The 9,285-nt window shown below is 51.3% G+C and overlaps 1 protein-coding gene and 2 long non-coding RNA genes across 4 annotated transcripts in view; 1 reads left to right on the top strand and 2 right to left on the bottom strand.

The window, feature by feature from the left end:
• Positions 1 to 557, bottom strand: part of LOC141373260 (uncharacterized) — a 17,538-nt gene extending 16,981 nt beyond the window's left edge. The window contains exon 1 of the long non-coding RNA XR_012379030.1: positions 450 to 557. This is a non-coding gene — a long non-coding RNA (uncharacterized lncRNA). The remainder of the gene's footprint in view (positions 1 to 449) is intronic.
• A 231-nt stretch (positions 558 to 788) lies between these two features.
• LOC141373259 (uncharacterized) lies at positions 789 to 7,312 on the top strand. Of its 2 annotated transcripts, XM_073895378.1 has the most exons (7): positions 789 to 1,180; positions 1,702 to 1,766; positions 2,759 to 2,858; positions 3,987 to 4,121; positions 4,473 to 4,512; positions 6,032 to 6,122; positions 6,778 to 7,312. In XM_073895378.1, the coding sequence occupies exons 3-7, from the start codon at positions 2,800 to 2,802 to the stop codon at positions 6,912 to 6,914; spliced, it is 462 nt and encodes a 153-aa protein (XP_073751479.1). In that variant the 5' UTR covers positions 789 to 1,180; positions 1,702 to 1,766; positions 2,759 to 2,799; the 3' UTR covers positions 6,915 to 7,312. The 2 variants fall into 2 exon arrangements, with proteins under 2 accessions (XP_073751479.1, XP_073751478.1); XM_073895377.1 differs by lacking the exons at positions 789 to 1,180; positions 1,702 to 1,766 and having other exon boundaries at positions 2,659 to 2,858.
• Positions 2,803 to 9,285, bottom strand: part of LOC141373261 (uncharacterized) — a 48,266-nt gene continuing 41,783 nt past the window's right edge. Inside the window, exon 5 of the long non-coding RNA XR_012379032.1 lies at positions 2,803 to 3,240. This is a non-coding gene — a long non-coding RNA (uncharacterized lncRNA). The remainder of the gene's footprint in view (positions 3,241 to 9,285) is intronic.

Genomic DNA, 9,285 nt, shown 5'->3' with positions numbered 1-9,285 from the left:
CCTCTCTTCTTCCCTCTTTCCCTGCCTCCCTCCCTTTCTCTTTCACTCCCTCCTTCCCTCTCTTTCCTCCCTCCCTCTCTCCCTCTCTATCCTTTCTCCGTCCCTCCGTCGTCCCTCCCTCTCTCCCTCCCTCCCATCCTTTCCACTCTCCTTCCCTCCCTCCCTCCCCCCCCCATCACTGAGCTGGCAAGGCCCCAGACAAGGGGCTGCTTTGTCAGCCTGGGCCAGAGGGAACAGGACCTGCAGCAGCAGCGCAGAGATCCGTCCGCACTGAACCTGGAACAGGAAACCGACGGAAACTCCTAGGGGGCAGTTTCACAAGGCCCCGCCAGAGCTGAAGGGAGGCCGGGAGGCGGTAAGGGCCCCCGGGAGCCCCGCCAGCAGGGGGCGCCGTCCTCCCAGCCGCGGCCCCCGCTCTGCCGGCCTGCAGCCCCCCCTGGGCCACTGACCTGGCTCGGGCTCCCGGCTCTCCGGGCAGCGCCGCCGAGCCAGCAGCCGGGGCCTCAGGCCAGCGCGGAGGCCAGCGCGGAGGCCGCGCCTCCCGGCTCACCCTGGCGGCTTCTCCGCGGCGCGGGCACCGTTAAGCGCTTTCCCGCTTCCAGACGCTCCTCTGGGGGCCTCCGAGACCTGCACCTGCGCCGGCGCGGCCCCGTCTCCTCCCTCCGCTGTTCTCTCCCCACCCCGGAGGCGGCCTGACTCTGGGGTGACGGCGCAGGCTTTGGAAGCAGACGGAATCCAAAAGGTGGGATCCAGGCTCTTCCTTCCACCAGCTGTGTGGCCAAGGGCAAGTTACTCATTCTCGCTGAGCCCCCGCCTTTGAAACAGCAGACTGGACCGAGAGCACCTCCGTCTCGGTCTCAGGCTGTTGCGGACACCATTCACCATTCACGAGCGGGACATGAGTGAAGGAAACAGGCCAACCATGGGACACCTGAGTCCTTCCTCGCTCACTCGCGGGAAGGGCTATTGCTTTGAACTTGACCCTACCCTTCTCCCTCTCTGGTCGGTTCATCCACAGGCTGCTCTGGGCCCATGAGATTCTCTCTCTCAGCAAGCTGAACTGAAAGATCCAGAAACAAAATCAGTTAGATCCACTGGCAACTCTTCAACCTTCAGACCTATCCAGATGGTGACCTCCTCTGGTCGGCTCCCCGGCTCTGCCCCAGGCCGGATCACCGTGGTATCTCAGCCGGATCAGGCTGAGCCTGCTGGCGGCTAGTGCTCGGCCTGCTCGCATGCCCACAGTCTGTGTTCGCCCGCTCGTGCCCGCAATGCACCTGCTACAGTGGAGGTCACACTGCTCCCTCCTCTACTCCGGGCCTCCCAAGTGTGGTCTCCTCCCCTGCGGGGGCCCATCTCCACAGGGGCTCCCCCTGCACCTCCCCGCAAGCCACACTTGTCTGCTCGCCTTTCTTCGAAGGTCTCGAGCAATGCCCCATCTCAGGGTCTTCACCCATCTTTCCCTTCTGCTGGAAACACTCTTACCTCAGCTACCTGCATGGATCACTCACTCATTTCCTCAAGTCTCTGCTCTAATGTCGCTGGATCAGAGCGAGGCCTCTCCAGACAGCAGTTATGAAAATGGCACTCCGCCCCATCCCCCAAACACACTTTCCAGACCCTCCCTCTGCTTTATTGTTTTCACAGCGTTCGGCCACCTGAAATATTATATCTTTATTTGTTTAATGTTTTCTCTACTAGGAATAAGAGGCCTTGCTTTGATATCTGCTGTATTCCCAGTGCCTAAAAATACTGCTTGACACACAGTAGGTATTCAATAAGTTTTAGTGAATGACTGATTAGATGGATAATATTGGATTCTTAAACTAAAAAGCCATAGTACGGCCACGAAGAAAAGCAGGGAATAGTCAGTCACTCACGGCAGCACTCAAAGGCCGGCAGAGGCAGGAACATGGAACAGGTACACAGAGAAAGGCAGAGATGAGAGACCGTGTGTCCCCAGAAAGACAGAAGGAGAGACTGCCCTAAATGACTTCCAAGTTCCCCTCTCAGGTGGTCCAGGTATTTCCTGCCCTGGATTATAGCACCCCCCACACACATACATACACCTATACACACCACACCCCGCGCATCCGCAAGCGCACACACTTTACTGAAACGACCTGGAGTGAGTTTCTGAGTCTGGCTGCCTAATGACCCCACGGCAGGGCAGTGTCAGGGCATCCCTTAGCATGAGGCCCCTGCTTCCCCTCAGAAGCCATAGCTAGAGCAGCTCCCCAGCTTGAGACTTGCCCCCCCACACCTGTCTTCACTTGCCCGTAGGGTTCCCTGGGAAGGCTCCGCCTCTCACAGCCCCAAACCCCGGGCAGCGGCCGCCTGCCCACCCACCTCGCCCAACGTCTCCAGTCACGCCGCCCCGACCTCCGCACGTGTCCTGTTCTGTGCTGCTTGCCCTGCAGAAATCCCTCCCCATCCCAAGGGCCCCGACAAGATCACCTTTGATTTCCAGCTATTCTAGTTAGAAATTTAGAAGTCCTAGTTAACAGTTTCCTCCCCACTACACCTAACAGCTTGTTAATTCTTGTTCATTCTTTTTAAACACTTCCTAGAGGAACCTTGCTTGTCCATGTCCTTGATTCGATCCCATAGCAGTTCATCCAAGAGCCCTCTAACCCCAGAGATGTCGGGTCCCCATGTATGCCCTACCAGCCTCCGTACTTTGCTTTCATAGCATTGACCATGGTTCGCTCCTGCGTTTTGGGGATGGTATTTGATTGCTGTCTCTTTGCGCCACTAGACTATAAACTCCACAAGGCAAGTCGGACTAAATGCTGTTGGATGGACAAATGGAACAACTTTTTCTCTTTATTTCTTTTGTCCTTGTCCCCAGCTATACGGTAAGTCCCCCGAAGGATGGAGCTGTGTCTGTGACTGCTTGTCTCTCCCCCAGCCCCAGTGCTCGACCCAAAACCAGGAGCATACTAGGTGTTCAGTAAATAAGGGCGTATCAATTGCTATTCCCTGTCAGTCATTGAGCTGCCGGATTTGTCTGGGGAAAGGCAAGTCCAGACTCAAGTGCCCAGTCAGGCGGCCAGGCCCTGCTGTCCGCAGGAGCCCAGTAACCAAGAATGTCAGTGCTCCACAGCAGCCCAGCAGGCCAGCCAAGTTACTTTCCTTTGCCTCCTGATACGGCAGTAATTAGAAACAGAAGTCATCACCACGTTGCGTTCCCCGGAGCACCCTGCTGGATGCGCAGAACACATGTAGCTGCGAGACCACCTGCCAGGAAGAGAATAGAAGAATCATTTGCTGAACATGGCAGGGGAGATGGCTAAGGGGATGAGCCACTGCATAGCAAATGGCTGCCCCATCTTCCCCAAAGCCCTAAATAATTTCTCCACTTGAAAAAAAAAAAGGAGAAAAAAATATACAATTAATTTTTCATGTAGATCATCCCACTTGGAAGCTTGGGGAAGAGCCGCGCATACTAAGAGCCAAACTTGAGAAGCCACAGTCGGCTCGGCCCGGCATAGACAAAGCCAAGGAGAGGGAAGGGAAGAGGGGCGCCCTGTGGTTTTTACTTGTGGCACCTCATGGCTTGGGAAAGACAGAACAGAGGACGCCCACTTATTGTCTCATCTCTAAGGTCCCGCTCTGGGCCCAGGCACGCTTACTTTCACTGCCACATTTGCCACAACAGCACTGGGGGGAGGAGGGGTCGGACTTCTCTTCCTTTTCTACTTGAGGAAACTGAGGTGCGGGGAAGTCGGGCACCTGGGCCAAGGTCACCCAGCCGATGGGAGGCCAAGGTCACCCAGCCGATGGGAGGCCAAGCAGGATTCCAAGTCCAGTGCCTGCCGCCCTCCCGCACATGCGCCCATGGCACCGAGAACAGGCAGGTCTTGAGAGAGATGCTGGGGGACCCCCTGTCAGGGTTGGTGTAGTGGGCTCGCCTTCACTCCAGCTGAGTTAACCCCTCCAGATTTTCCTGCACACTCATGAACTCTTTCCCCTCTCTGCCTTAGCCCCACAGCGAGGAGGAGTGGACAGAAAAAGGCACACCATGATTCTCCAACGGCTCAAGCTGGCCATCTGCTTAGGGGGTCCCTTCCACTGCAACACCCAGCGCTGCTATGGAGGGCGTTACTGCAGAGAAGAAGGTCTGAGATGCATACCCCAGCTTACACTCTACCACTTCATCAGCTGTGTAACCATGGGCAAATGGCTTAACTTCTCTGATTTCATTGCCGAGGCCTACCAGAACAAAGTACTGCCAACTGGGTAGCTTAAAACAGAAATTTATTCTCTCACAGTTCTGGAGGCTAGAAATCAGAAATCAGGGTGTTGGTGGGCGTGGTTCCTTCTGGAAGCTCTAAGAAAGAATCTGTTCGTCTCTCTCTAAACTTCTGGTGGCTATCCAAAATCCTCGGTGTTCCTTGACTCGTAGGTGGGTCATCACTTTACTCTCTCCCTCCATCTTTATATGGTGTTCTCTCTCTCTCTTCTTGTAGAGACGGCAGTCATATTGGATTGAGGGCCAACCCTACTCTGGTAAGACCTCATCATAACTGCAACAACCCTTTTTCCAAGTAAGGTCACACACTGACATATGAAGGAGTTAGGACTTCAAAATATTTTGGGGTAGGACACAATTCAACTCATAACTATCTCTGTGCCTCTGTTTCCCCTACAGGAAGAGAATAATACCACACACTTCCTAGGGTGTTTGTGAGGACTGGATAAGTCAATATACAGGAAGGACTCAGAACAGCGCCTGATACATCGTGTGTCACAAATGCTGTCTGTGATTAGCAATGTTGTCAGTATAATTGTCTGTGGGAGGGATGGGAGCGTCCCTTTTTCCCTGAGACACCAGCTGAATGGCCTGTGTTGTCAGGTAGACACTAGCTCTTTCCCCACAACTAGGGGTTTAAATATGCGGTAGCTAGGACTCTTAGTCGCACATAACGGAAATCCACTCAAGGCGGCGTTGGCAGAAAGGGGAGAGTCGGTAAACGGAAGGAGGGGCGTCTCCCAGAACAAAGGCAAGCATCTCAAGATGGCTGGAAAGCCAAGGTCTGGGGGTGGCTGCAGGGAATTCAGGGAGACACGCGTGCGAGCTCTTCGCTCTGCACACCTGCCTCACTTGCGGGTTTGGGGCAACTTATTTCGCCTCCTCGTGCCTCAGTCTCCTCCTCTGGAACAGGGATGGGAATAGGGTGGTTGTTAGGGTAGAATGGGAGGGTATATGTAAAGTGTCCGCGTGGCACAGAGGAGTGCCCAGCATGGGGAGGTCAGCTTGCTTTTGCTATTCTCTCTGCTCGGCTTTTCCCTCTGTCCCATCTACAAGGTGGAAAACACAGCTTGCCGACCAGTCTGGAGGTTTTTCCCAGCCTGCCCTCGTGGCCGTGTGGCAGCCTGACCCATGTCCAAGATTATCTCTTCCCCTTTCCCAACTCCTTCTTCCTCTGGGGAGACTCCCACAAGTACCCAGTGTAAGTTTGGGACCTAGACTTTCAACGTGGGCCAGAACGCATCCCTCCCTACTCTCCCCGGGTTCCCGGCACCTAGATTAAGGTCCATATTTGTTACTCTTGTTGACAAGGCCCTCCCAGATCTAGCACCCCCACCCCACCCGCTGCATCTCAGACCTTTCCTAGGCTTCCTGGGCCTCGCCAGACATGCTGGTTCTTTCAGTTTCTTAGGCACAGCAGATTTGTGGCCTTCCCAGCACTTCTGCACACGTCATTCCTGCCGTCTGCAAGGGCTTTCCCCAAGATTTCCGTATGACCGTGTCTTTCTCACTATTCAGGTCTCTGCTCCAATGCCACTCGGCTCCCCAGAGAGATCCTCCCCAATCTCTCATCCTTACCTTACCCTTCTCCTGTTACCTCTCCAGTCACACTCTGTCCTGTCACTGGTTGTCATTTCTTCACAGCAATTATCACTATCTGGTTTTATCTTGTCTGTTTATGGGCTTACTTGTTTATTTTCAATATACTCCCCCACAGAATTTAAGCCTCATGATAGTAAAGACCTTGTTTGTCTTATTCTCCCTGATGTCTCCCAGGCCCAGAGTGAAGCCTGCTTAATATCGATGCCCACGAATATCAGTAGAATGAGCCAATCTATGAAGAAATCAATTCTGGACCTAGTATCAGGTGAGTGGGAGTCAGAAGTTTCTCTGCTTTGGGTAGTGCCGTTGACGACGCTTTCCAATCTTGCACAGCCTGCCCCAGCATGCCAACAAGACACGTTAGGGTCTCAGATACCCACAGTATGTAAGGCTATGCACAGCCTTTGGGAAATTCTGTATCAGGCCTTTTTTTCCACTTCCTGGTTTTACTTGTTTTACCTAATTGCCTGTAGTAGAGTTCTTCAGTTGTGATTTTAAGCATCACTAATAACATTTATGAAGATCAAAACCAAGCTAGCCTTTTTCCTCCCTTAGTCCTGTGCAATCAAAGAAATTTTCCAGTCCTACAGTTTATTATCTAATTTTATTATCACCCAAGGATGGAAGATGATTTATTTGTTTACATAGGTTCGGATTATTCAAATATTCCTTTATTTGCTCTGTAGTAGCCCTTCTTTTTCTATTGCCTTAATTGTATCTTATTAGACATCTCGCTTTTGCTATGTGCTGTGTGGCCTTGAGATATACTGATGTGTTTAAACACCCTCGCACATCCTTTAATATGTTGTAAGTCATTTAAACTCATTGTAACTTGTCTATGAGCTAAGAAATCATCATGGATTACTCTCTGGGGAAGAAAAACTAAACCAAGTGAATTTTTCCTGCATCTTCAGATGAAGGCACCCCCGCTTTAGAATGCTCTCCTCTGGCTCATCTCCCCAGGCTGGACCCATCCTGGCACCCTTCGAGAGAAAGAGAAGAGAAAGTAGAAATCTCCTCAACTGTCAAGGAAATTCCGGGCAGCACAATGGCCTGAGAGTCCAGGCCCCCTCAGAAAGGGTTTCATAGACTCCAATTACAAATGGTAGTTGGTCTCTGGTCCTCACAGTGTGCAGAACAGAAAAGCAGTCTAAGGAATTACCTGCCCCAGTCTCACTCTGGCTTGCTTCCCTTGCTGTTTTAGGGAGTTTGGTTTCTGTGGGTTTGATTGATTGATTGATTCTGTGACCCATAAGTTGCTGACTAAGCCATCAGCAAAATTAAGGAATTGAGCTGAGGCTGGGTCACTATTAGAAGGCAACAGACTCCCACAAGTGTTGTGGAGGTCTCGGTACCCTTGGGTCCCTCTGTGGGTCTGCAGAAACTTCCTGTCCCTATGAATACCTTTTCAGCCCCTGCACCTCTCTGTACCCAGAAGGTATGGCTAGGGGGACTGAGTCCAGAGAGCCTGGGATCTCTGAGACCACCTCAGGATGAGGTACTCCCCAGAGTTCGATGCAGAAATGGGTGGGGGCCCCGAGCAGCCACCTTATTTCAGTAGGGAAGACCCGAAGCAGCTTAGTCTGACCTGAAATTAATTCCCCTCTTTAATGAATTACCCAGGGGACTTCTCTTGCCCAATTTTCCTTCTGTTATTACGATTGTCTTTAGATCCCTTTCCCTTCATTGTTCTCTCCATTCCTTCTGGGTCTGGAGCCAGAGAAATTGTTTCTCCTCCTGCGGAACCTTCACGGTTAATGGGGCTGGGACTGACACTTCCCTGTGGCTCCTAAGTTCCCAATCATTTCCTTCCTCATAGGAAGCGGTAGGTTTGGAGTGCTTGCATTGTCTTCTTCCCAAGTCACAAAATTTTCTTCCACGTGATTTAAGAGCCACGAGGATGCTGCATGGGTCTCCCAGTAGATAAAGGTAGTTAACCACCACCCGCTGCCCCCCAGCATCCTGCTATTAGATTCTGTGTTTATGGTGACCTATGACCCCAGCACCCAAGCCTTCACCAGCTGGCTTGGCGAAATTTTCAGAACACTTAAAAAACCCAGCTCCCACTACATACCAATGAGGTGTTGATTAGAATAACTAACTTCAGTGTAGTCGATGAAGGTCATGAAAACCATACAGGCCTTTGTGGCTGACCCGGTGCCCCTGCAGAAAGCCCAAAGACAGACAGAGGGGTTTGCTGGATTGCCCGCACTGCAGGAGGAAACAGGAAACGCTTTATTCTCTCTGTCCTTGGGCCATTGGGAGGTTGTTCCCTTTACTCACTCCTACTCCCCACACCCACCCACAAACTCCCTAGAACACAGAGTAGAAAGCATAATTTTCGGCCATCTCTAACACTAAAGAAAAATACAGATATGAGTGCTGTGTTTTTTATGCGAAGACCTCCCTCCCTCACTGAGTACAAAAGCCTATTCCTCAATAGAGGTGGGAGAGCCATTTATAGAAATAGAAAAACCTAGACATGGATAGAAGATAAGATCACTCAAGGTCACATTTGGGAGTCAGGGACAGAGTACGAAAAGGTCACTGGAGGTCCCCAGAATGCACCGTAGGTGGCGCTAGCGACAGTGATGGGGCTCCAGCCAGTCTGCAGAGCCGTCAGTGACCGGGGGACAGCAGCGACAGCTGGCCTGGAAACCTGTCTTGCTTTGCATTTTCTCAAGGCTCTTGGGGCTGCAGAACCTTTCCCTGGTTCCGGTCTACACTGTCCATTTCCAAGAATTAGTCAGAGGCTCCTGTGTGCGTCATGACCTGCAAAGTTGCCACTCAACCTTGGCTCACGACATTGAAATCATAATGACACCGACACAGGTTACCCTAGGAGGCCCAGACTAGGACGCTTGACGTTCACAGATAGGAAGAGCATGACGACTTATGTAAATTATATCATAAAATGCAAAGGAATTTAATTATTTCCTGTTGCTTTGGCAGCAACACAAAATGGTTTTTAACGAAATATTCAACAAGGATTTTTTCCACATTGGGTCCTAAGAGATTTATTTTCTGGAGTAGCTATCCATTCATAAACAGTTAAAAGACAACATATGTAAATACAACCTAATATTCATAATTAAAACTGAGTAAAATATTGATTTTTAAAACTGCCTTTTTGGTGTTTGTAAGCAACACGTAGCAGTATATGCAAAATAGGCCCCGTGCTCCGTCTTGTGAAAACCTGTCATCACAGTAGTGCAATGAATGGTGGAAGGTGAAGGCGGTCAGGGGGTGGTGCAAACCCAGGCTTTGGAGTCCGTCTCCTGGGGTAAAACACCAGTTCTGCCACTTACCAGTTATGAGACCCTGGGTGGTAATGGGACCTCTCTGAACCTCAGTCTTGTCTTGTGTAAAATGATAATAATCATCCCCACCCTGTAGAGTGGAGGCTTGCTTAAATGAATTAATTTATG

This window comes from Callorhinus ursinus, unplaced genomic scaffold (assembly GCF_003265705.2).
Source record: "Callorhinus ursinus isolate GAN/ISIS: 27379988/994484 unplaced genomic scaffold, GSC_fseal_2.0 scaffold8, whole genome shotgun sequence".
NCBI lineage: Eukaryota > Metazoa > Chordata > Mammalia > Carnivora > Otariidae > Callorhinus > Callorhinus ursinus.
The sequence above is the reverse complement of the archived record's forward strand: the minus strand, read 5'-3'. Positions and strand labels throughout refer to the sequence as shown.

Coding starts and splice junctions, on each gene's coding strand:
- LOC141373259 (XM_073895377.1), top strand. CDS start 2,659: ATGCCCTACCAGCCTCCGTACTTTGCTTTCATAGCATTGACCATGGTT. Junction 2,859..3,986: donor TCCTTGTCCCCAGCTATACG/GTAAGTCCCCCG, acceptor TCTCTGCCTTAG/CCCCACAGCGAGGAGGAGTG. Junction 6,123..6,777: donor AATTCTGGACCTAGTATCAG/GTGAGTGGGAGT, acceptor CTTCAGATGAAG/GCACCCCCGCTTTAGAATGC.